Source organism: Dermacentor variabilis, chromosome 6, assembly GCF_050947875.1.
Source record: "Dermacentor variabilis isolate Ectoservices chromosome 6, ASM5094787v1, whole genome shotgun sequence".
Taxonomy (NCBI): domain Eukaryota; kingdom Metazoa; phylum Arthropoda; class Arachnida; order Ixodida; family Ixodidae; genus Dermacentor; species Dermacentor variabilis.
In genome coordinates, this window is record NC_134573.1 from 4,712,657 (window position 1) to 4,739,043 (window position 26,387).

At 43.4% G+C, this 26,387-nt stretch overlaps 1 protein-coding gene across 6 annotated transcripts in view; it reads right to left on the minus strand.

Annotated features, from left to right (window-relative positions):
• Positions 1 to 26,387, minus strand: part of MAPk-Ak2 (MAP kinase-activated protein kinase 2) — a 397,658-nt gene that overhangs the window by 248,201 nt on the left and 123,070 nt on the right. For all 6 annotated transcript variants that reach the window (XM_075694688.1, XM_075694691.1, XM_075694687.1 and 3 more), the window contains exon 3: positions 15,868 to 15,932. In XM_075694688.1, coding sequence (XP_075550803.1) covers positions 15,868 to 15,932 — 65 coding nt within the window. The remainder of the gene's footprint in view (positions 1 to 15,867; positions 15,933 to 26,387) is intronic.

Consider the following 26,387-nt stretch of genomic DNA (forward strand, 5'->3'; position numbering starts at 1 on the left):
TACGGACTGGATTCCAAGGGAAGGGAAGCGTAGCAGGGGGCGGCAGAAAGTTAGGTGGGCGGATGAGATTAAGAAGTTTGCAGGGACGACATGGCTACAATTAGTACATGACCGGGGTTGTTGGAGAAGTATGGGAGAGGCCTTTGCACTGCAGTGGGCGTAACCAGGCTGATGATGATGATGAAAAAGCGGGCACGCCCTGTGCTACTGGGGCTTAGCGGAGATACGAGAACTAGGAGTCGGATTCCTGATTAATAAGAATATAGCTGGTAACATACAGGAATTCTATAGCATTAACAAGAGGGTGGCAGGTCTTGTTGTGAAACTTAATAAGAGGTACAAATCGAAGGTTGTGCAGGTGTACGCTCCTACCTCCAGTCATGATGACCAAGAAATCGAAAGATTCTATGAATACATCGAATCGGCGATGGGCAAAGTCAAAACAAAATACACTGTACTGATGCGCAGCTTCAATGCCAAGGTAGGCAAGAAGCATGCTGGAGGCAAGGCAGTGGGGAATATGGCATAGGCACTAGGAATAGCAGGGGAGAGTTATTAGTAGACTTTGCTGAACAGAATAATATGCCGATAATGAATACCTCCTTCCACAAGAGGGATAGCCGAAAGTGGACGTGGAGGAGCCCGAATTACGAGACTAGAAATGAAATAAACTTTATACTCTGCACTAACCCTGGCATCATACAAGATGTGGACATGCTTGGCAAGGTGCGTTACAGTGAGCATAGGATGGTAAGATCCCGAATTAGCCTAGAGTTAAGGAGGGAATGGAAGAAACTGGTACATAGGAAGCCGATCAATGAGTTAGCGGTAAGAGGGAAAATAGAGGAATTCCAGATCGAGCTACAGAACAGGATCCCAGTAAGCTAACGCAGGAGATGAAAGATCTGATCAAGGAACGCCAATATTTGAAAGCCTCCAACCCTACAGTTAGAATAGAAGTGGCAGAACTTTCGAAGTTAATCAACAAGTGTAAGACAGCTGACATAAGGAAGTATAATATGGATAGATTCAACATGCTCTCAGGAACGGAGGAAGCCTAAAAGCAGTGGAGAAGAAACTAGGAATAGGCAAGAATCAGATGTATACGTTATAAAATAAAGCCGGCAATATCATTGCTAATATGGATGAAATAGTTCAGGTAGCTGAGGAGTTCTATAGAGATTTATACAGACCAGTGGCACCCATGACGATAATGGAAGAGAGAATAGTCTAGAGGAATTTGAAATCCCACAAGTAACGCCAGAAGAAGTAAAGAAAGCCTTGGGAGCTATGCAAAGGGGGAAGGCAGCTGGGGAGGATCAGGTAACAGCAGATTTGCTGAAGAATGATGGGCAGATTGTTCTAGAAAAACTGGCCACCCTCTATACGCAATGCCTTATGACTTCGAGCGTACCGGAATCTTCGAAGAACCCTAACATAATCCTAATCCATCAGAAAGGAGACGCCAAGGACTTAAAAAATTATAAACCGATCAGCTTACTGTCTGTTGCCTACAAAGTATTTACTAAGGTAATCGCAAATAGAATCAGGAACACCTTAGACTTCTATCAAGCAAAGGACCAGGCAGGATTCCATAAAGGCTACTCAACAGTAGACCATATTCACATTATCAATCAGCTGATAGAGAAATGTGCAGAATATAACCAACCTTTACGTATAGCTTTCATTGATTACGAGAAAGTGCTTGATTCAGTCGAAACCTCAGCAGTCATGGAGGCATTATGGAATCAGGGTGTAGACGAGCTGTATGTAAATATACTGAAAGATATCCATAGTGGCTCCACAGCCACCATAGTCCTCCATAAAGCAAGCAACAAAATCCCAATAAAGAAAGGCGTCAGGCAGGGAGATACGATATCTCCAATGCTATTCACAGCGTCTTTACAGGAGGTATTCAGAGACCTGGATTGGGAAGAATTGGGGATAAGAGTTAATGGAGAATACCTTAGTAAACTGCGATTCGCTGATCATGTTGCCTTGCTTAGTAACTCCGGGGACCAACTGCAATGCATGCTCACTGACCTGGAGAGGCAAAGCCAAAGGGTGGGTCGAAAACTTAATCTGCAGAAAACTAAAGTAATGTTTAACAATCTCGGAAGAAAACAACAGTTTACGATAGGTAGCGAGGCACTGGAAGTGGTAAAGGAATACATCTACTTAGGACAGGTAGTGACTGCGGACCCAGATCATGAAACTGAAATAATCAAAAGAATAAGAATGGGCTGGGGTGCGTTTGGCAGGCATTCTCAAACCATGAACAGCAGGTTGCCACTATCCCTCAAAAGGAAAGTGTATAACAGCTGTGTGCTACCAGTACTCACAGGGGCAGAAACCTGGAGGCTTACGAAAAGGGTTCTGCTGAAATTGAGGACGACGCAACGAGCTATGGAAAGAAGAATGATAGGTGTAACGTTAAGGGATAAGAAAAGAGCAGATTGGATGAGGGAACAAACGCGAGTTAACTCTTTGAAGGTTTTTGCCGTACATGTACGGCGGCGGTTTTCTGTCCCGCAAGGTCTTTGCCGTACGGGTACGGTTTCGAACCTCCGTTTGAAATTTAGCACCATAATGGCGATGTGTGCTCACTGGGAGGTGCTGCCACCTCTTAGGACTTATAAGAAGCGTTTGAAATGTGTACTACCTTCTTGGGGAGATAAACGGAACTGATTTCTAGCTTCAGCGCGGCGTGCAGACTGCAGCAACACCCCTTTTGCGGTTTCGGTTTCGCCACGTGATCGCAACGGAGGCGCGCGAAACGTCATTTTTCTTTTTGTCGGCACTCTCTTGCAGAGGCGGTGGAAGTTTATTTCTATCTTGATTGGCGCTGCTCTTAGCTTGTTTATAACCGCCGCTTGCGAGGTATTCTCGCTCTCAGCGGCAACACGCTTTCGCAGTTTCGGTTCCTCCGCGTGATCGAAACGGAGCCGCGCGAAACATGATTTTTCTCTTTGTCGTCATGCTATCGCAGGTGCGGCGGAAGTTGATTTCTAACTTGATTGGCGCTGCTATTAGCTTGTTTATCACCGCCACTCACGAGGTATTCTCGCTCTTACACTTACGCGAGAGGGTGCCTCGAGAGGGTGCCCAAGGCAGCCGCACGCATGCAGAGATGTCATGTGTGCGTCAACACAACTCGTCGCTCCAAGAGAAGAACATACACGCATTTTAGGTGTGCAGACTGCGATAAGGCGCTGTGCGGAGACCCGTGTTTCAAGGAGTACCACACTCTGAAATACTATTGAACATTTTGCAGTTCTGAGTGATGCCGACATCAAAATACTCTTCCTAATTTTTTTTTACTATTTATTGCCGACTTTACACATTTTGTACATTCAAGATCCGCAATATAGTAATTTGACTACCTGGGAAAGGTTTTTTCAATATAATTCGACCCTCAAAGGGTTAATGACATCCTAGTTGAAATCAAGAAAAAGAAATGGGCATGGGCAGGACATGTAATGAGGAGGGAAGATAACCGATGGTCATTAAGGATTACAAACTGGATTCCAAGGGAAGGGAAGCCTAGCAGGGGACGGCAGAAAGTGAGGTGGGCAGATGAGATTAAGAGGTTTGCAGGGACAACATGGCCACAATTAGTACACAACCGGGGTAGTTGGAGAAGTACGGCAGAGGCCTTTGCCATGAAGTGGGCGTAACCAAGCTGATGATGATGATGACCTGTTCTCTAGCTTTATCCGGAATTCCTCTATTTTCCCTCTTACCACTAACTCATTGATCGGCTTCTTATGTACCAGTTTCTTCCGTTCCCTCCTCAAGTCTAGGCTAATTCGAGTTCTTACCATCCTATGGTCACTGCAGCGTACCTTGCCGAGCACGTCCACCTCTTGTATGATGGCAGGGTTATCGCAGAGTATAAAGTCTATTTCACTTCTAGTCTCACCATTCGGGCTCCTCCACGTCCACTTCCGGCTTTCCCGCTTGCGGAAGAAGGTATTCATTATCCGCATATTATTCTGTTCTGCAAACTCTACTAATAACTCTCCCCTGCTATTTCTAGAGTCTATGTTATATTCCCCCACTGACTTGTCTCCAGCCTGCTTATAGCCTACCCTGGCATTGAAGTCGCCCATCAGTATAGTGTATTTTGTTTTGACTTTACCAATTGCTTATTCCACATCTTCATAGAAGCTTTTGACTTTCTGGTCATCCTGACTGGATGTAGGGGCGTAGACCTGTACGACCTTCAATTTGTACCTCTTATTAAGTTTCACAACAAGACCTGCCACCCTCTCATTAATGCTATAGAATGCTTGTACGTTACCAGCTATATCCTTATTAATCAGGAATCCGACTCCTAGTTCTCGTTTCACCGCTAAGCCCCGGTGGCACAGGACGTGCCAGCTTTTTAGCACTGTATATGCTTCTTTTGTCCTCCTAACTTCACTGAGCCGTATTATATCCCATTTACTGCCCTCTAATTCCTACAATAGCACTGCTAGACTCGCATCACTAGACTCGCCTTGCCATATTTATTTGCCCATGTTTAAAAAGGTATCATCCGAGCACTTCCAGGTATCAATCCTCCACATAGCCAAATTTGATAGTTTGGTTAATGCCTTTGACTGGAACACACTTATGGAAGGGGCATCCATACAAAATGCCTACACTAAATTTATTAATGTTCTTGACACATTTAAATACAGGGCACAGAAAGGTTAAAACCATAAAAATTAAAAAACGCAATACTAACTTGCCTTGGCTTACATCGGGGAGGCTTAAGGTGATAAAATAGAAAGATAAACTTTGGGAAAAATGTAGGAACTCGCCTAACAACAACACTCTGAGAAATTTATACAAAGTTCATAGAAATAGGCTGTGTTACTTCGATCTGAGAAACACTCATATTACAGTAAATCATTTTACGAAAATAGGCAGAACTCTTGAATAATGTGGGCGACGATTAATCAAATATTCGGTCACCATCCAGGCCAATCAGTCAACGTTTTTTGCAAACATTTTCATAATTTGTAATCTGTCATTACTGATTTCAATGTTCACTTTACTAAAGCATCGTCGATTACTCAACCAGCTCACACTCATGGTTCTGATAATATTATCAGTTCAGAGTCCTCTGCATTCCTTCCTTTCATCACTGCTTGTAGTCTGCGAAGCATATTATTCAGTTTTAAACAAAAGAAGGCACCTGGTTTAGATGGCATTCTATGTACGAGCTGCAGCGTAACTTTCCCGTTCAAGAAAATATACTTTATTTATGCTGAATGGTTCTATTGAACTCATGTTTTCTTTCAGATGAGCTAAATATTGCAGTTGTTAAACAATTACACAAAAATAGCTCTTTTAAACAGGTTGACAACTACAGGCCAATTTCAATTTTACCCGCAATTAGCCAAATTCTGGAAGAACACTTATCCAGAGTGATGACTGGCTTTCTGCAAAAATAAAATTTATTGTCAACTTTTTAATTTGGCTTCGTTCCTGGGACGAGGACTCTTGGAACAATTAGCTGATTTAATCTTCTCTGCTTTCAATAATGAGGTAGTAACGGCTCTTTTCCTGGATGCAAGCAACGCTTTTGACCCCATAGTGAACACATTACTTTGCACAAACTACATCTCTTGGGATTTCCGGGGCCTAAAAAATTATTAACTAACTATTTTTTTAATCGTTCACAGGTAGTCAAGATAGGGGATCACGTTAGTACGAAGGTTTTCTTAAAATTTGGTGTCCCGTAGGGATCCGTGTTATCTCCACTATTATTTAATGTTTATGTAAATGATCTGTCTAAAGCTACATCCCAATGTCAAATGTTTCAATATGCTGATGACACTGTTCTTGCCACACACTGTTTTCACTTCATCAGTTGCAATGCTACAAAGTGACATTATGTCTGTCATGAACTGTTTTTTCAGAAACTCTATCAATATTAACAAACAAGAAACATCTTCTGGTTTGTTTCTACAATCCACATAGACGAATTGATCCCACTCTCCCAATCTTCCTTCATGGTTCACGATGTACCAATTGTCAATGCTCTCCTCTCCTACCATCGCCGAGTGTAAAGTACATGGGAATTATCTTCAGACTCCAATATGACATGGAATAGTCACCCATCTCTTCCCTCTAATATTAAACTCCGGGCGTTATCATGTGCTATTTCAGGGTGTCTACCAAGTTGACATTTCCAAATTCCCTCAGTTTTCCAGGTTTTCCCTGAGTGATGCAGAACTATGTTTTATGTCAAGATGGGCTGAAACCATATCGCCTGATGCTGTCACTCTCTAGTAAGCACATAAAAAAATAAAAAAGCGACTTAATCCAATTTTAATACTAAGGAGTAGTGTTTATGTTATTCAAAAAGAGAATAGAAGCAGGGGTTAGTAAAATGCACAGCAAATAAAGTACCTTCGAAAAAAATTGCAAATGAAGTCGGACATTCCCAAATACGAATAAAAAGGTGATGCACATAGAAGCAAATATATTTGAATATGAGCTATTTCTATGAACTGATAGCAAGCTCATGTGGTATGAGGCCCGAACTCTGTCACCAATTGAGATTCTCTCTCAACCGCTCGTAAGCCAACCTCAACTGTCCTGACATACTCTCAGCCCGCGCACGACGCCCGAGTGTTGTGTTCCACTGCTTTAAAGAGTTTATTTTGGTTTGGATGCGGGACACCTGCATCTCGGCATCAGCCACAATTTAGTTTTTTGAGCTCAAACTTCTTCAAAATGGCGGAAGCAAGCTTCCTTTCCCGTTTATTCCTCAATGCGTACATCATTTCTGTTCTTGTCCTTTTTCTGCCACTCATTCGCCCCAAGGACCATTTGAAGCATCTTGGTCAGTTGCACAGTCCACGGCCGATTTTTAGAACTCCCTAGGGGTCGCGAAAACGTTCGAAAAATCGGCCAGTTGTGTGTCATTTACTGCCCTTAGGGGCTCAAACCACCACAGGCACGTTCCAAAACGCTCTGAAGGCCTGTCGGTACACATATTAGGCATATCGGCGCTCGTACTGTGACAGGAAATACCGGGTGCACGTGTGTATAATTAAGGAATACATACTGTTTTCCGTGGCAATAGCCCCTTCCCACGCTTGTTATGCTTCACTGCAAACTGAACAAGATCCCGACAAAAGATATTCACCCACTTCCTGGTATTGACAACTCTTTGGATTGCCTGCAACATGCCCGTTACTTTTCTTCAACGTATCTGCGTAGTGGGCACTGGCAGATTGAAGTTGATGAACGAGACCAGGAAAAAACGGCGTTTATAACACCCGATGGTCTCTATCAATTTGAAGTCCTCCTTTTTGGATGGTGTTCCACTCCAGCCATATTTCAACGTATGATGGACACAGTTTTATCTGACCTCAAGTGGCACTCGTGTGTAGTCTACTTGGACAATGTAGTTGTTTTTCACACCACGCCTGAACAACACATCCAGCGGCTTGAGGCAGTTCTTCAAGCCATCCGCACCACCGGCCTGTCTCTGAAGTCCAAAAAATGTCACTTTGGCTATGAGGAGCTTAAATTTCAAAGTCACATTGTCAGCAGCACCAGTGTGCGCCCTGACCCTGACAAAGCCATGGCAGTTGCTCTGTTCCCAATACTGAAGACAAAGCACGATGTCTCCCGATTTTTAGGGCTTTGTGGGTATTACCGCCGTCTTCGACTGATAACCGCTAGATCGTTGTCGCCACCGATTACCTCACTCGACACTGTGAAACACAAGCTGTTCAGCTAGCTACTGCTTCAGATGTAGCCAACTTCTTCGTCAAAAATATTGTCCTTCGACATGGTACTCCCGCTGTCATCACTGACCGTGGTATGGCCTTCACCACCCAGTTAGTCCGAGATAGTCTGCAGCTGAGTCGAACAATGCACCGTACAGCAACTGCGTGTCACCTGCGGACTAACGGTTAACTGAGCATCTCAACAAAACGATTGAGGATATGCTTTCTATGAATGTCGCCATGGATCATAAAAGTTGGGACAAACTGCTCCCGTATGTGTCATTCACATATAACACTGTGCTTCAAGAAACCACCGGGCTTTCTCCTTTTCATCTGGTCTACAGACGCGATGTCACCATTATGCTCGACGTGATGCTCCTACCAACTTCGTCTCAACCTACCACACCAGATACAGACGCCTTTGTTCGGTGTGCCGAAGCAGCACGGCACCTTGCACGGCAACAAATTCTATCCCGACAAGGTCAACATGCTTGTCGATACAACATACAGTCAAACCCGGCTCAAACTTCTTCAAAACGGTGGCAGCAAGCTTCCTTTCCCGTTTATTCCTCAATGCATACATCATTTCTGTTCTTGTCCTCCTTCTGCCACTCGTTCACCCCAAGGACCATTTGAAGCATCTTGGCCAGTTGCACAGAAGCATCTTGGCCAGTTGCACAGTCCACAACCGATTTTTAGAACTCCCTAGGGGTCGCGAAAACGTCCGAAAAATCGGCCAGCTGGAAAAAAATAAATGCGTGTCATTTACTGCCCTTAGGGGCTCAAACCGCGACAGGTACGTTCGAAAACGCTCTGAAGGCCTGTCGGTGCACATATTAGGCATATCGGCGCTCGTACTGTGACAGGAAATACAGGGTGCACGCGTGTATAATTAAGGAATGCATACTGTGTTCCGTGCCAATAGCCCCTTCCCACGCTTGTTATGCTTCACTGCAATACTTCTGAGTATTTATTTATTTATTTATTTAGGAATACTGCAGGCCTTAGAAGGCCCAGGCAGGAGGGGAAAGGTACATACAAAAAGAAAACACAATAGATTGACGAAGGAGTAAAAAAAAAGCTCCGGAAAAATGTAATAGAAAGTACAATTACATAATGAGTAAAGCACCTCTAAATAATGCATAGAGAGTGGCAGATACAAATTGAAACGCTGTTTCACAAGCACAATTTCAAAGCACAGGAAATGTAATAGAAAAAAAAAGGAGGAGTGCATAATTCAAAATTACTACAACGCGCCAATCAATAAATATTGCACAACGATACAAATTGAAACGAGATTTCGTAAGAACAAGCACTAATATTAGATAGTAATAGACGCTATTGAGTCAGTGCTGAGAAGTTTGTTATAGGGTAGGCTGTTCCATTCCGTTACTGTTCGAGGGAAAAAGGAAGACATAAAGACATTGTTTCTACCATTATAAGGCGTTAATGATGCAGCGTGGCGATGTCTAGTTCGGCGGGCAGTAAGGGGTGTTATGTAAGGTTCGGGAGAAAGAGATAGTTTATTGTTACTCAGCAAGAAGAGAAATTTAAGCCTGTGAATTTTTCTTCTTAGTTGCAAAGACTGAATATTGTGTTCAGCCATTAACTGAGTTGGAGAATCACTTGAGCGATATTTAGAGAAGATGAACCTAACTGCTTTACGTTGTATCATTTCTAGCGCATCGATGTTAGTTTTAGTATAGGGATCCCATACAATAGCTGCATACTCGAGCTTAGGACGGACAAAAGAGGTGTAGGCGATAAGACGGGTTTCAGAAGGAGCGTGTTTTAATTTATGCCTGAGGTAGCAAAGCTTCTTAAAAGCCGAGTCGCAAAGATGGGAGATGTGCGAGTTCCAACTAAGGTTACTGGTTATTGTAACACCGAGGTATTTATATTCATTCACCTCCGTAAGAGGTTTGGATGCTAGGCTATAGGTATTGCTATGCTATGCTTCACCATGTAACATTTCTGTACAGAGGCGAAGCAAACTTTCGGGAACGGGCATTATGCAACGCACCGTGTTTTCTAAGTTCCTAAGGCAATCACGAGGACCACAAATTCGGAGTCCGTGCCATTGCTGACATCAGCCAATTCTTTCAATAAAAAACTCGGCATCCAACGGCAAGAAGCTTCGTAGCGAACGTCGAAGCAGCTAGGCCTAGCGTTGCCGCAGTGGTGGCAACGGCTGCCAGCGGATCTACGTGCGAGAGTGCCGGATCGAGGTGGCGAAGTAATCAAAACGGCAGCGGTGGTACCTTTTATTATTGCCGTTTCGGACCCGCGGTCACGGCAAAACGTCCGGAAAATCAGACGGCGAAGAGTTCTTGCGTCCGAAATTTCACACGTTCTGATACGTTGTCTCTATGGGTTACGTGGCGGTGCCGCGAAGCCGTCCGAATTATCGAGAATCTGGAAATTCGGTCGTTGACTGCACACTGGGAACTCCTCCAGCCGACGACAGCGCGTCAAAGACGATTCATTACGATTACTGTCTGTTGCTCGAGCCAGCATTACCGCGACTTTCGACCCTTTCAATAAAATTGGAGCTAATTTTCCCTGATAGAGGCCCAAATTCCCTGAGTTTTCCCTCACTTTTTCCAGACTACTCGATATCCCTGAGAATTCCCGGTTTTCCCGGTTGGTAGACACCCTGTATTTAAAATAGCCGCTTCATCCTCCCTTTTTCTGTGTGCAAGGTAATCATTCATGCCCTTGGTTACAGTATACCGAGATACGGTATAACAGTATTTTATCACTGTTCTTTCACATGGCATTCAAAAATAAACTGTATATTAAAATCACTGCTACGAAATGTGGCCTATGATGTTAACATTCCAGGTGGTACTAGCTTGTTTTCTGCTTTACAGTTGCCTTCCTCTGATGCATTATTTTTTTCAAACTGTTATTTGCTGTCATCTCTGGAATAGTAATTTTCTGTTTCCTTTTGTGCCCACAAGACCACTCAGGCATCATCCTATGTTTTGTACACCCAGATGTTGTGCGCAATTTGGACGTCTTGTGCGAAAATTATTGTTCCCAATACATTTAATTCCTTGCCCACAGAAATAATTTCCATTACATCGAAACGTGCTCTGAAATTCTATATAAGGGAAAACTCATCTGTCACTGTGTGATGTCTATTTGTTTTCAGTATTTTTTCATGTAGCACTGCACCCCAATTTACTGCCTTCTCTTTTGTGTGTGTGTGTGCTTTCTTCCTTTTCTTCTTTCCTTTTTTTTCCTCACTCTTGTAGTTTATTGCATCCCTGAAACTGACTGCCGGGTACAGCCCGACAAGCCTCATTGGCTTGGGCTGACCCACTTTGTATCTGCTGCTTTTATGACAAATAAAGCATTTATTATTATTATATTTATCCATGTTCCTAAGTCTTTCTTAAAACTAATGTCGCTCTGCATTTCTCTGACTTCAAACGAGGTCCTACCCACGTCACCTTGCACTGCCTCACTTGTCGTCTCGACGTGGGCTCCCAAAGTTAACTGGCATAGTTGGGAACACCTCTGTGTCTGAAGTCATATCTCTGCTTGTATCGGTGTTTTCTGACATTCCTACATGCTTACATACATGGTAAGGCCACAGCAAAGCACTTCTGTGCTTGCCGACGCTCACTTTGTCTAAGTGTGAGCAGCGAGTGATATGTTGAATGCCCAGTGCGAAAAGCAGGCATACACCTATCTGTGCTTACTGGGTGAGCACGAAGCAGAAAGCACTTGTGCACTAGTCGATGCCTTATCTATGGCAGTGCCAGAGAGCCAAGAGCGTCATGCAAGCTAGGACTGGTGTCATGCCGAAGCTCGGATAAGAAACACCGGATGCTCAGCATAGATCGAAAATTGGACATCGCTCGTGCAATCGAACGTGGTACAAAGAAGTCAGTGCTGGCATGTGACAGGGATCTATGGAGTGCGGCGGCATTTAGAATGCGAAGTTGCTCGGCAGCGCTGTTGCGACCACGTAAAGATGTCAGCTACGAGGTTAGACTTTTCGCCATCGTTGCCTCTGTTGTTGCTGAAGTGTTGCCTAACGAAAGTGATGATGCCAACACGGAAAGCGACAGCACGGGCGATTCAGGCCCGACAGTGGTAGAAGCTGCACGTTACGTCAGGCTCATGAATGCAATGATTGTGACAAGAACAGCACCCCACAATGAAAAAGGTGCGCCGCGGCTTCTGGAAAGCTACTGCACCCATGCATGGCGAATATGCAATGCCAAAGAGGAATCTGCGATGCAAGTGTTTGCCGAGAAGGGGGGGGGCTGGCTGAAAAGCTGGCTCGCAGCTTCAGTAAGTTTGAGGCCGCTGTCGTCGCTGCTTGGCCGCTGCAGCATCAAACAAAAATAAGAAACTTTTGTCACACGAAGCGAATAAATACTGCATATTTTTGCCCTTTCACTGCACTCTCCCCGAGTTCCATTTTTGACAGGTAAGTGAGTGATCTCATGCCATTAAGTTCTCATGCCATTAAGTTGGCCGATCTCAGCCAACTATGGCTGAACGAGGTTTCGCTGTACTAGGAAGTTTTAAGGCCCAAAAAGAGAGAATTGTTTGAGGCATTTTGTATAAAGAAATAAGAAGTTCATAAGCACCTCATCATTTATTATACCAAGAAAAGAAGAGATATATTTGCACTAAATTTCTTAGTCATTAGGTATGAAGAACGTAAAATGTTGTCATAGCATGTTTTATGAACGTGCTTTATTCTTGTGCAGATTGGGATATTCAGTGATGATGTACAACATGATGATCTTCTGCTGTGATTGCGCTGACAATGTGCACTGTGGCTGTGGTTTGTTTCCACGTTTCTGTGCAGCAACTGCTGCTCATGTAATTTTTTCGCAGTAAAGCTGTGTTGAAGTTCAGCAATCGTCCTCTGTGCATTCTTTCTGTGTCCCATCCTCAAACATGCAGTTATAACTATGTTCCATCAACTCTAGCCAGGAGCTGGCTTCTTTTGCGCCTAAGAACAACATAACGCACACGTGAACAGCACCCTTTCACTGGCAGTCTAAGGGAGGGGCAGAAAAAGCAGTTTGTACAATTAAGGACAGACTTCGCAAAATGACAGAGGGAAGTTTAGAAGAAAACCTAGTCGGGTTCTTGTTCAACTACAGGAGGACGCCCCAGAAGGCGGGAAAATCTCTGTCAGAGTTGCTACCGAGAAATCAGTTGCAATCTCGATTGGACACATGTTTTCCTTGAGCTGCTGCAGAGTCGCTGCAGGAGTCAGATGACTGGATGGTTCTACTGGAAAGGAGCACGTACATGTGGAGAAAAGTGGATGCTGGGGCGCATGAAGTCGACATCAGGATCCCTCATGGGGACTGCCCAAACGTTTACTTCGTTGGTCAGACGCCACGTTCACCAAGTATGCCCTTGACATGCAGTGCCATTGCCAACCTCCCCTGGCTGACAAACTCCACAAGAGCCTAATCTATCCATGCACCCTGAACAATTGTTACTTTCTTCAACCACAGGTTCCGAAGTATTGCACCCTCAAGAGATTGTTAGCACAAGCCCCCAAGACAATAGTGACAATAGTGCCACAGACTTAACCTGCAGAGGTGGCAATCACAGACACGGAACAAATGCTTTGGCGTTCTAGTGCAAGCTACTGCAATGGCTCCTTTTTTAAAATGAGAGAAGTGTTGCCAAACAGCACTTATATGCTGCTTCGATGTCTTCATTTCCCCCTACCCTTCTTGTTTCTATTGATGGCTCAAGCGACAGCTGTTTCTGGTCCACTTTCCCTCTCCAACCCTCTTCTCACTTTGAGCTATATATTTGGCCTGAGCTGCCAGAATAAACGTTCATTTCTCACCAGCTGTGTCTGCGTATGCTTCCCCCCCTCGCTGCTCAGTAGCTGGCAATGTAATAGAGGCTTGCATTTTCGCAGAACTTTTAATAAGGACCACTATTTGGTCGCTAAGGTTGACTAAATACGAAACTTTAAATCCTTGGCTTGCCTTCTGCAGCGGCAAAAACCCGATATTGTGTGGTGTGGCCCTGCCGAAAATAGTGTAGGCCGAGTGCAAATTTGAGTGACGCTTGCAGTTGCCATTCGATATTTGTGACCAAGAAGTTTCATGAAAGCAAGCAGGTCATTTGTGGGAGTGCCCCACTATCCTCTTGGTAACTGGACATGGTGCATGTGCAAAACAGATTTAGAATGTCACACACACACGGTGTTCGTTCATTAATCGACTCAGATGTACCAATAGGGTGGAAAATTGAGTGCTAAAATGTATAATGAAACTCATGAGCTACATGCTGAGTAGACTGTATGATTCAGAAGGGTTTGGGTGCGAGCTAGTTAGTACGGATCATTCATATTCAAAACAGTGCCAAAAAACATGGACAAGGAAGGACACAGGACGAGCGCTAACTGCCAACAACACCTTTTTTGAAGCCTGTGCTAATATATACAATTCGCAATGGGCATAAAGAGAGTGAAAGAAGAAAGGGAAGGCGAGTCATTGTCGGTCAACTCCTGCTGCGCATGCGTCAATAACATTAAACAATACAGATGTAACCATAGACATAGTGGACACAGGCCAAACTGATTAACTTGTAAGGAACTTAAGTTCTTTATCAGAAAGAGCTATGAAAGGGGAACTAATACAGGTGGCTTCAATAAAGGCTTCAATAGAGGTGTTTTGGCAGTCAACGCTCGTCCTGTGCTTTTTGTCTGAATTGTCTTTTTGAAGTTTTGTCTGAATTGGCTTTTATACATGACTCATGAAAGGTTCCAGCGTAATCGCTGGTGCCCATGTGTCTTCTAGAAAGTACTACACAATTTGTGTTGTCCATAGACTCTGACTGCTGAAGGTTCCGTGATAACACGCAACGGATAAAAACAGCACTAACATTGAAAAACTTCAGACACCTGAAAGGCATGGCTTGGCTGAGTGATAATGTTAATTTAACATTTATTAGCCGGGGAAATGCAGTCAATGATAAATGATAAACACATACGCATGTCAACAGCCATCAATACTCATGCCTGTCTGCTCTCACAATCACTTGATAAAGGCACTTACATCCAAATAAGACTGAATAAAAATTTTGCGCGTTTGCCTTTTTTTTTCTCCAAAAGACAGCAAAAACGACACCTTGGTGCTAGCTTGGCACAATTGGTGCAGTAATCACATCACTGCAACTGATCTACAGTAAAAGTATACGGGTGTGTGGATAAATGAGGAAACAATATACTGGAAATTCCCAAAGACCCACAAGAAAAAGGCAAGAAAATAAAATTGGTGGTGCATCCATGCTTTCGGGACCATTAATGATGTTAATGTCATTAGCGATCTATCTTATGATGGGTATGTAATTGGCGATGATGTATGTTATGTGTTATGATGATTATTATGAACACTGGCACATATCCAGTGACCCAGGTTGGCATGAAAGGAAAATGGTTAGATTAGGACATTGGCAGAAACTAGAAAGTGTGGAGTATCCTAAAGGCTCATTCACACCGGTGACATGACCACTTGCAACTGGTGACCAAAATGCAACTGAGTGACTGAAGGCGACTGATGCTCACACTTGCCGGTGTGACCAGCCCGTTGCCATCTGCTCACAAATGCATTGCCATGTAAAATAAGTACCAGCGTATACAGACGTCCTGTACCTGCGCATCTGATTGGTTCAGCAGTTATGCGACTATGGTCACACGATCGAGCAGAGAACCATTGGGCCAAAATGGTTGCTTTTTGAGCAAAAGCAATCATTTGTGACAAACGTGGTTGCTGTCAGTTGCCAGTGTGAATGAGCCTTAAAAATGATAGCCGCGTTAATAAAACGGGTTAGAACTGGACGAAAATAGACTGTGGAAAGATGCAGTGGTATCTGGGCTTACATTTGGAAATCCAGTGCTATGTTTACAGTCAGAAATATGGTGAGGGCTTGAAGCAAGCCAAAAAGCAGTAAGTAGATACTAAGCATTGAGAGCCAATGAAGAACTACAAATAAAGCAATGCAGGTTGACATGGAAGCAGATAGGGATCTGATTTTGTTAAATCCCACACATTGCACACAGGTACGTTGTCCTGGATGTACTGCAGTGCCTGTGAGAACATTTTTAAATAAGTGTGATGCCACTTGCCTCGTTCTGTGAAGGCACCCTCAGCTCGTTCTTGAATCCTTTGGAACAACTCTCCTCCTTGCATGCTGCAAAGGACAAGAAAATACGAGTGGGCGACAGTGAAAAAAATATGTTTTTCAGTCCCTCTCCATGACTGTGCCTTGGGAGCTCCTCCATCTCTCACCAAGCACTAGGCATAATTTCCAACTTGTGTTTCTCAGAAAACAAATCCTAGAGCATAAAATTACACACTAAGCTATGAACGCTGTTTTGGTGCACTTTGGTGCAAAATATTGATGGATAGTGCAGGCGATGCTTCTCTTTTGCACATTTAGTTTTTGTGTTCACTAAAACATGCATTTCTTCTCTTATTTGCAAAAATTGTGCTGACAAAAACAAGCACAAATGTATTAAGGTAGGTTTACAGACAACAGCTGACTCTCAACTACAACTCTATGCATGAAAAAAGCAAATCTATTAACACTGGACACCTTGACAGATAGAAAGCATTGAAACCGACAAGACTCCGGCGCCTTGCAGCAGCGGGACTTTCGCCGCGTAATCCTTGCCATTAGAATACTTGGATGCAGGGACCACATTATCGATCCCTCCTGGACTTTATTAGCTATGCAAATCTTTTTTAATTCATTTAATCATCCTTATTTGCACGCACTCCATACCCCTGTATGCCCTGAGGCATTAACTCTCACATTAAAGAAAGAAGCAAATCTATAAACAATGGATAGCTTGACACAGATAGAAAGCCGTACATGTGCAGCAGAACCAGGAAGATACAAGATGATGATATATGGGATTTATTGGCACACAGGTCAATAGTGGCCAAAGAGCACTAGAAAATGGTATGAGGTATTCAAAGGTGCATTCAATGACAAATGGTATAGATACAACTTGGCTGTATAGTGCCCTAAAAGATTAGCTGTAAAATGCGTAAAATATACTGCACATGTATTAAAACTATGACATGTGAGGTGAGCTATGAACATGAAATATATGTTGCGAAGTGGTTGCAAGATTAAAATGTAAGAATATTCAGGCATCACTGATGCTTCACCAGGGCCCTTCACAAGGGCAGGGAATCACGTGCTCTAAATGCTACAATCGCAGCAGTAGCTTCCAATAAGAGGCTGTGCTACAGATAACTTGTGTGATCTACACTACAGCAATATGCGCAGAACAGTCAGCATCTCACCACATTTACCACAGGTAGGTGGGTCATCGCCAGACAACAGGTATGAGTGTACACTACACATAGTGCCCGATTCTTAGTGTGCCGAATTCCACATAACGCCCTTGGTTTGTTATTTTTTTGTTATAGGTAGCCAATTCTCTAACTGTGGCTTAATAAAAACATGCAGCTTATTAGATGTTTCAGTGTCCCATGAGCGCTGCCAATAGGTTCTAAGCTTTCTTTCGCAAGAAAAACTTCGTCTATGGCAAGGGCAGCTCCAAAGATGGTGGCTTTTATTGCTAGTGATATGGCGGTTTTGTCTGCCAGCATATTACCTTCAAGCCCAGTACGCCCAACCTCACATTGTGACATGCTGGCTAGACATGTATTGTTGCAGCTCGTCTTAGTGTTTCGGCCAGGGATTCTCTAGGCACATTGATAAATATGTCCAACAGAAGGAATGAAGGAAAATGGGTTCATTTTACGTTATTTACCCTGAATATGAAAGCCCACTCCATGTAGGAGCATATTCACATTATGACATGTCCGCTTTTAAAACAGTCATCTTCCCTAGGAGACTGCACTAAGGAATCTGATGACTGTACCTCAGCCAATCATAACTGTCGAACCATTCGCAATATTCCACACGTTTTCGCGCTGTCCCACCAGACTAATGATGACAATAATGATTGGAGTTTATTGGCGCAAGTGCAAGATGTGGCCAAAGAATGCCAAGGCAATGACAGTAGCTGTCATTAATATATGAATAATGAATATGGAAACGTGGATGAAACACTGCTGTAAGAGGCGTAAAAATTATTCGTTGAAAGGTGCATAAGTATATATGCAATAAAACAAGACCATGATACATGACATATGCTATAAAAAGCAATCTATGGCGAAGAGACGATATAGTAAAATACATTGCTACAGCACAAAGGCCAGGATGCATGTGCCATACAGGTCGCTTCTATCGCAGCAGCAGCCTTCGGTGAGAGCTCATGCTACGAATCTTGTGGGCTTATAATGCGTAATAAATCGACACCTAGTAAAAAATTTAAAACTGGTTTATAGTCAAAAATTGGTTCTGCTGCAAGAAAAATACGGGATGAAGGGGAATGTGGCATCATTGTGAAAGAGGAAACTGCTTTTTTCATTTAACTTCCGCTTCCCAACCCTCCACCAAGACGTGGAGAATGGTCAGCCTCTCACCCCACTTTCCACAGAGAGGACATTTACTATGAAGTAGTACGATATGCCTGTCCTATTTGCAGTCGACAGAACAAATCGGTTTGTCATGCTTTTGTCACTGAAGGCCAATTTCATAGGTGCGGCTTAATTAAATGAAATTTATTAAAGGAATCTGATGATTCACGTTCCCAGATGGCTTGCCAAAAATTTCTCAGCATTCTGCACAAGAAAGGCTTCAAGTCTGCTGGAGGGATAGCTATGGCAGTGCTACAAACTCTCGTTGTTATGGATGTAGCGAGTTCGTCAGCAAGCATATTGCCCACTATGCCTCTGTGGCCTGGCACCCAACATATGCTGGTATATGCGTACATAGTGCACAGGCATGCGTAGAGGTCACTGACTACTGGATTATTATGGTTCCGTAAAGAAACTAAAGCTCTTACTATGCTCATAGTCTGTAAATTTGACACAGTCTTGTAGTTTTAATGCCTTTATGTGTTTTACAGCTGAGAGTAATGCGTAAGCTTCTGCTGTAAAAATACTTGTTTATGTGTGCAGAATATTGTATTCCAAGAAGGATGGCCCGACTGCCGAATAGGATATGCCATTAGGCGACTTTGATGCGTCGGTATAAAATTCTGCACAGGAATACTTCAACTGGAGTTCCAGAAAGCGCATACGGATGTGAATCTCTGGAGCATGCTTTGTAACTTCAACAAAGGACGAGTCGCATTCTATCAGTAGCCACAGCCACGATGGCAACAGCCTTGTTGGAGCCATCAGTGGATGCATATGTAGTGAGATGTTCATTTCCTTGCTAGGCTTTCTGACGTGTAGTCAGAAAGGTTTTCTCATTGAAGGTCGGTCAAATCATTAACAGTTTTATAACAAGGATGCTCCGAATTAGACTGTACTTTGAGGAAGTATGCGAAGCTTATATATGTTCTTTGCAGATGAAATGACCAGTCACTAGATTCTACGTATAAACTATAGGACTTGATCTGAAGGTGACTGTGGCCAGGCAAATACCTAAATGGTGAACAGGATCCAAAAAATCTTTAATGCAGTTGGAGCAACAGTTTGATACATCGCACAACCATAGTCCAGACGTGATCGTATGAGGCTCCTGTACAGGTTCATTAAGCAGCCCCTGTGACTGCCCCATGTCGTGAGCGCAAGAATTTTAAGAATGTTCATTGTTTTTAAACATTTGGCTTTCAAATACTTTTTGTGTGGGAGAAATATCAGTTTAAAGTCAAGCATGACACCAAGAAATCTGTGCTGTGTGTTCAAAGGCAAGCATTCATGTAGCTGGATATTGAGCTCTGGGACAAGGCCCATCTTCCCTGTACAGAGGATGCAGGAGCTTTTTGGGGGATTTGGCTTAAAGCCATTCTGATTTGCCCATGTCGAGACTGTTCAGACCAAACTGGATGTGTTGCTTGCAGGCTGTGATGTTACATGATTTAAATTCAATCTGCACATCATCAACATATGCTGAATAAAACATACTTTGTGGAATACATGAACATAAAGAGTTCATTTTAACAATCAAAAGAGTGCAGCTAAGTACATTACCTTGCGGTACCCCAGTTTCTTGTGTAAATGACCTAGACAGAGCATTACCAATTCTAACGCGAAAATATGTTGTGAGAGATAGCTTTGAATTATGCTAAGAATGTTGCCACAGATACCCATTTCTGACAGGTCTCTGGTAATGCCATAGTGTCATGTGGTGTCATAGGCCTTTTCCATATAAAAAAAAAGCTGACAAGTATTGTTTATGGGCAAATGCATTGCAAATGTTTGCCTCAATGCGCACAAGATGGTCGGTTGTGGACAGCCTTTTTGAAAACCACATTGATAGGGATCAACCCTATTGTTTGATTCTAGGAAATGCAAAAGACAGCAATTTATCATTTTTTTCGAAAAGCTTATATAGGCAGCTTGTAAGTGCTATCAGACAGTAACTTGTTACCAAGAGTGGGTCTTTACCTAGTTTCAAAACTGAGACAACAATAGCTTCTTTCCATGTTGTTGGAATGTGTCTGGCTGCCCAAATTTTATCAAAAAGTGCAACAAGGTAATTTGCGTGTCTGTGTGCATGTTCTTGATCATGTCATACATGCTCCTGTCTGCTCCCAGCGCAGAGCCTTTGCAGACGTTCAATGCTGCTCTAAGCTCAGCAATGTTGAATGGACGGTTATATAGATTGTTCCTTCTGCATTTGTGACCCAGTGTCATGCGTTCTTCTATCTCCTTGTATTTAAGGAATGCCTGTGAATAGTGCGTGGAGATGGATACATACTCAAAATTTTTACCAAGAGCATCTGCCTGGTCTTCCAACTTGTTTCCTTAATTATTTACTAAGGGCAGTGGATGCGGTTGCTGCCCCTTTAGCCTTCTGAGCACATTCCACACTTTTGTTTCTTGGTGATAGGAATTGATTCCCGAAAGAAACCTCTCCTAGCTTGCTCTCCTAGCCTATCGTCATGTGCGCCTTCCCTGTGATTTAGGCTGCTTGAATTCAACAAGGTTTTCTGCAGTTAGGTATCCGCACAGAATGCCTCATGCTTTGTTTCGCTTTTTCTACGTTGCATGCAGTCTTCGTTCCACCAGGGAACTCGTATTCCACTTGAACGACCTTTTGTTTAAGGGGTGAACTCTTCTGCAGAGTCAACAATAAAAATGGTAAAATATGGTACAGCATGGTCTATACTAAAATTACATAAGATAACTCGTGTTAAATAGGTGGATTGTTTAAAACATTTCCAGTCTACTGAGGCTAGTTTCCAGTGAGGGACATGCAGAGGGAAGTAATGTTGTTTTCCCAAGTTCAGAGTTACTAGGAAGTGGTCACTTTCCAATGGATTTTTGATGACATGCCATTCTAAATCAGGGAAAAGGGAGGCAGAGCGAATCGACTAGTCTATTGATTTGATGCAGGTTGTAATATGTTGGTTCCTTCTTACTGAATACGCAAGCACCAGAGTTCACAAGAAAGCTTTCTATGAGTTGACAGGGAACTGCTGTTTTTAAGTAATTTGCTGCTGATTTGATCGCAACCAGCTGAGGAGGATAATTTTAGAGTGTGTAATAGTGCAGCTATTCCATCAGCATTAATCTGGATATCGGGCATTGTAGTCGGCAAAAGGTGTGATAATTCGGTAGAACTGAAGTTTATAGCAGGGGAAAATACTGATGTGAAGAAGTTGTTAAGGGCTGTAGCACATTTGTCAGTTTCAATTAGTATGTTGTCGTCGTCTGATAGCTGGAGCTGAGTTTGGCGCTTAGGCAGGGAGATAATCTCAAAGAATTTACGAGGGTTAGACTGAACGATTGATAAGAGGTCAGCTGAAAAAAATTTTGTTTTTGAAAGCTTTCAATTCCTTAATGTATTTTTTGGCACTTAGTTTGTACATATCCCAAGCTCTGCAGTTATTAGTTAACTTTGCTTTCCGATAATGGCATTTTTTCTTATTAAGTAGACGTTTTAGGTAACCACTGGTTATTTTGGTCGGTGTTTATAAGCACAGTAGGAATGCATATGTATATATAAGAAATCGCAAAATGAGGGGTTACTATCTGGTGGACAGTAACAGATTCTAAACACTATTTTGTCAATTGTACTGTGCAAGCTTACCCATGTTAGTTCGATGTAGTCGTCGTGATTTATCAGTGATGATGGTAAGCTGTCTCTAACAGCAATTAGTACACCTCCCCCTTGCCTATCATGCCGATCGAGTCGATAAACTGCAAAGTTAGGGTAGAATGGAAACACTTCGTGGTCGCCAACGTCCTTATTTAAGCACGTTTCCGTTAGAAAATCATATCGGCTGTGGTGTCGTCTATGAAGCTTTCGAGTTCGTCACATTTTGGAATTATGCTGCAGATGTTAATGAAAGCCACGCTAATGTTAAAAAATGAATCAGGGCAGTTTCTGAATGAAGCAGGAGCGGAATTTCTTGTTCGTCACTGTGGCTGGTAAGGCTAGTCACTGTCATCTCGGTCCACTACAATAATTATATAGTATTCATAAAAAATCAATTACGCTTAGTTAGCAAGAAAGCTAACATGCATAGTGTATTATACATCCCAAAAGATGTCCATCACATTTCAAAAGTAAGCACTACAATCAAGCTGTACAGGATACACAATATTATGATACATTGGGTTATGAAACATTGAGTGCAAACACTCCCCTAGATCTTCAAAACAGTTGCTAAACATTTCATCCAAGCATTCTAAAGTTGTAAAAAACAGAATTAACATGTCAAGCCTTAAGTCCTCTCTCACCAAATCGTGTGCGAACAAAATTAGTGCCTGTTATAACGTGCAGGCTACCTGTCTATTAGAAGTAGGTTTTCCTCGTGTTGCAGTAGCCACTCTTGCTGAACGCTTAAAGGGTCATCAGGTCTGGCTATTTTGAGCTGACAAGCACCGTGCATACAATGCCCGCTAACGATCATGTCTGCTAAGTATTACACCACTACACGCCACAGAACGAGCTGAAATTTCCTACCAACCGCCCTGTGTCCTTCTCCGGTAAGTCGACGCATATTACACAAGTGCGCCTACGTACATGGCAGTGCTGTGACGTCGCTCATAGTGGCACGTGATTTTGAGAATTAGTCAAGTCTGTTATTCGTGTAATCTGGGGTTTCAATCGAATTAAAATTTAGAGAAATAATAAAACGCACAAACCAAATGTCTGCATGCTTTTGTTTTACTTCGTACCACAGCAAGAGAGATGTACTTCCGTTTCGTCTGCTTGTTCCCACGTCATGCAGTCACAGCAAGTAAACAATAAAACTATGTCATTTTCTTCCATGTTCCAGTCTGCAATCATGCTCTGTGAACCGCTTGTGTCTGCCTCAGTGTTCACATAGCACTGACTTATACCACTAGTCAGGTGCTCTTGTGCACAGTGCACAAAATCGTGTGCTGCGCGAAACAAGATCAATGCGGCAGCTCGCGCGCAATAGTCAGCGGAAGTGCGCTGCACGGCAAATAAGCAGGGGAAAAAAATTAAGGTGGGGCCCATGACATATGCGTCACGCGATCCTCGAGCTCCGGTATGGGAGAATGCAGGGAAGGAACTTCGCTTGCAGAGGCTGGACGGGGCAAGTGGCGCTCGCCTCCTGAGATCATGGGTTCAGGGCACTGAGATATTTCTATCTCATCTAATGATAAACCAATTTGAAAAATTCTTGTGGCAGAGTGCTCCCCACAGGGCACGTAACAACTTCGAGCGTATAACCAAAAGTGGCTATGGCCTGGCAACGGGCATTTCAAAGAAGTACATCCTTTTGTCAAGTCCAAACATAGTTGCAGAAAACATAACAAGAAAAGAGTTGTAGGTGTTCCGTACATTCATTCCTTATTGCGCAGGCTAAATAAAGCGGGAAGTAGTAGACCGTTAACATTGTTTTTATTGCTGCCAATAAGCTAGGTAGGATTTGTGCCATTGTGCAGAGAAAGGGGTGCCTACCAATTGACATTTCCAAATTCCCTTAGTTTTCCAGGTTTTCCCTGAGTGCCTTGGCAAAATTCACGAGTGAGACAGAACTTTGTTTTATGTCAAGATGGGCTGGCATGCATGTTAAAAAATAAAAAAAACTACTTACCTTTTTACTTGAATCTAGGCCGACCTTGATTCTAAGCCGACCCCCTCAAGTCCAAAGCCAACAAAAAGAAAATATAACCTCGAATGTAGGCCGAACAAAAATAGCGAGGACAGCGATCACAAAATGCAAACAGCATTTATTGAATCTGAACATGCAGAACTCATTCAACGTCATCGTTGCTGCTAGACTCATTGCTGTGTTCCTTGTCACTGTCACCTTCAAACAGTTCACAATCTTCGGTACCGTCAAGCACATTAGATATGCTGCACTTTTTAAAGGCGCGCACAATCAAAGTACCTGGTATGTCGTCCCACGCTGCAGCTACCCAGCCCACCAGCTGCGATAGCGATGCACGTTTTATGCGGCCTGTTGCCGTTAGCATGTGGTCTTCATCAGTCAACCAGTCCGTGTAATATTTCTGCAGACGATCCTCGAAAGGTTTGTTGATGCAGACATCAAGTGGCTGCAACTGGCTCGTCATGCCACCCTGTATGACAGCGAGGTCCGTGTTCGCTTGGGCAAGCAGCCCTCACATTGTCAGTCAAGTGCCCACGATAAGAGTCAACGACAAGGAGCGAGTTCTTTGCCAAAAGGGCTCCTGGACGCCGTTGCCACACAATCTTAACCCACTCTTCCACCATCACACCCATTCTCATTTACCCGCACAATGACATTTCTTGGGAAAGTTTCTCGAGCAAGCAGTGTCTTCCTTTTAAATATCATATAAGGAGGGAGTTTATATCCATCAGCCGTGCAATAGAGCATCACAGTTGCGCGCTGCTTCTCGCAGCCCGCAGAGTGCACCTTCACCTCCTTGGCATCCTTTTCATTCACGGTGTGTACGCCACTGGCATATCAAAATACACAGCTGTCTGCTCGGCGTTGCTGATTTGGCCATGATTGTAGCCTGCCGCTTCTCTCTTTCACAGCACGTAGCGCTGAAAAGCTGTCAGCTTTTCTTTGAAATTGCTTGGAAGCTTCTAAGTGATTGAAGTGCGACGTCGGAGGCTGAAGCCAAAGCGCTTCATGAATTTCTGAAGCCAGCCCCGGCTGGCTTTCAAATCCTTTGGCGTTAGGCCTCGCTCCCTCGAAAGTTCCCTAGCTTTCGCTTGGAGCACTTCTGTTGTCACTGGAAGGGCAGCTGCTCTCTGCGTCCGAACAAAGTCGGCCAAAACTGTCTCCACTTTGTGGTGACGGCCTTTTTTTGGTCCACTAAATGCCATCCTCATCGCGGCGCACGCAAAAAGCTGCTGTCGTTGTCCCCTAACGCCGTATTTTTTTTCGGCAACGCCGAACTCCCGCCAGGCTTGAAGGTTCGACGATGCCTTTGCGGCTATCATAACTCTTCGTTTGAAAGCGGCAATGTAGTGGCATCTCCTGCTTGGTGCCATCGCGATAACACCACGCTGCACACCGATACGGCCGACACGACACAGGTCAAAATGGCGATGTCGCTTGTGTACAGTTGGCTACAGGCATGGCTAGTAGCGGCTGCGATACTGACTTTTCTAGATTGCGCTAGCTTTGCACCATATTTAGCAGTTTCAATGAAGAACTGGCAAGTTTTTTAAAATCCTCGAATCTAAACCGACCCTGGAGTTTGGAATGATTATTTGAAAAAGCTATCGGCCTAGATTCGAATAAATACGGTAATCCAGTTTGAATACTAAGGAGTAGTGTTTCTTTTATTTAAAAAGAAAATAGAAGGGACGGGTTAGTAAAATGCACAGGGAATAAAATATCGAAAAAATGGTAAAACCCATTGCAAATCGAGTCGAACCATTTTCAAATACAAATAAAAAAATATGCACACACAAACAAATATTTTCGAAAATTAGCTATTTCTATCAACTCCTGACAGAAATTATCAGAAGAATAAGAATGGGCTGGGGTGCGTTTGGCAGGCATTCTCAGATCATGAACAGCAGGTTGCCATTATCCCTCAAGAGAAAAGTATATAATAGCTGTGTCTTACCAGTACTCACCTACGGGGCAGAAACCTGGAGGCTTACGAAAAGGGTTCTACTCAAATTGAGGACGACACAACGAGATATGGAAAGAAGAATGATAGGTGTAACGTTAAGGGATAAGAAAAGAGCAGATTGGGTGAGAGAACAAACGCGAGTTAATGACATCTTAGTTGAAATCAAGAAAAAGAAATGGACATGGGCAGGACATGTAATGAGGAGGGAAGATAACCGATGGTCATTAAGGGTTACGGACTGGATCCCAAGGGAAGGGAAGCGTAGCAGGGGGCGGCAGAAAGTTAGGTGGGCGGATGAGATTAAGAAGTTTGCAGGGACGGCATGGCCACAATTAGTACATGACCGGGGTTGTTGGAGAAGTATGGGAGAGGCCATTGCCCTGCAGTGGGCGTAACCAGGCTGATGATGATGATGATGATGATGATGATGATGATGATGATGATCAAATCATAGCAAGCTCATTGGTATGAGGCCTGAACTATGTCACATGTGAGATTCTCTCTCAGCCGCTGGAAAGTCAACCTCAACTGTCCTGACTTATTCTCAACC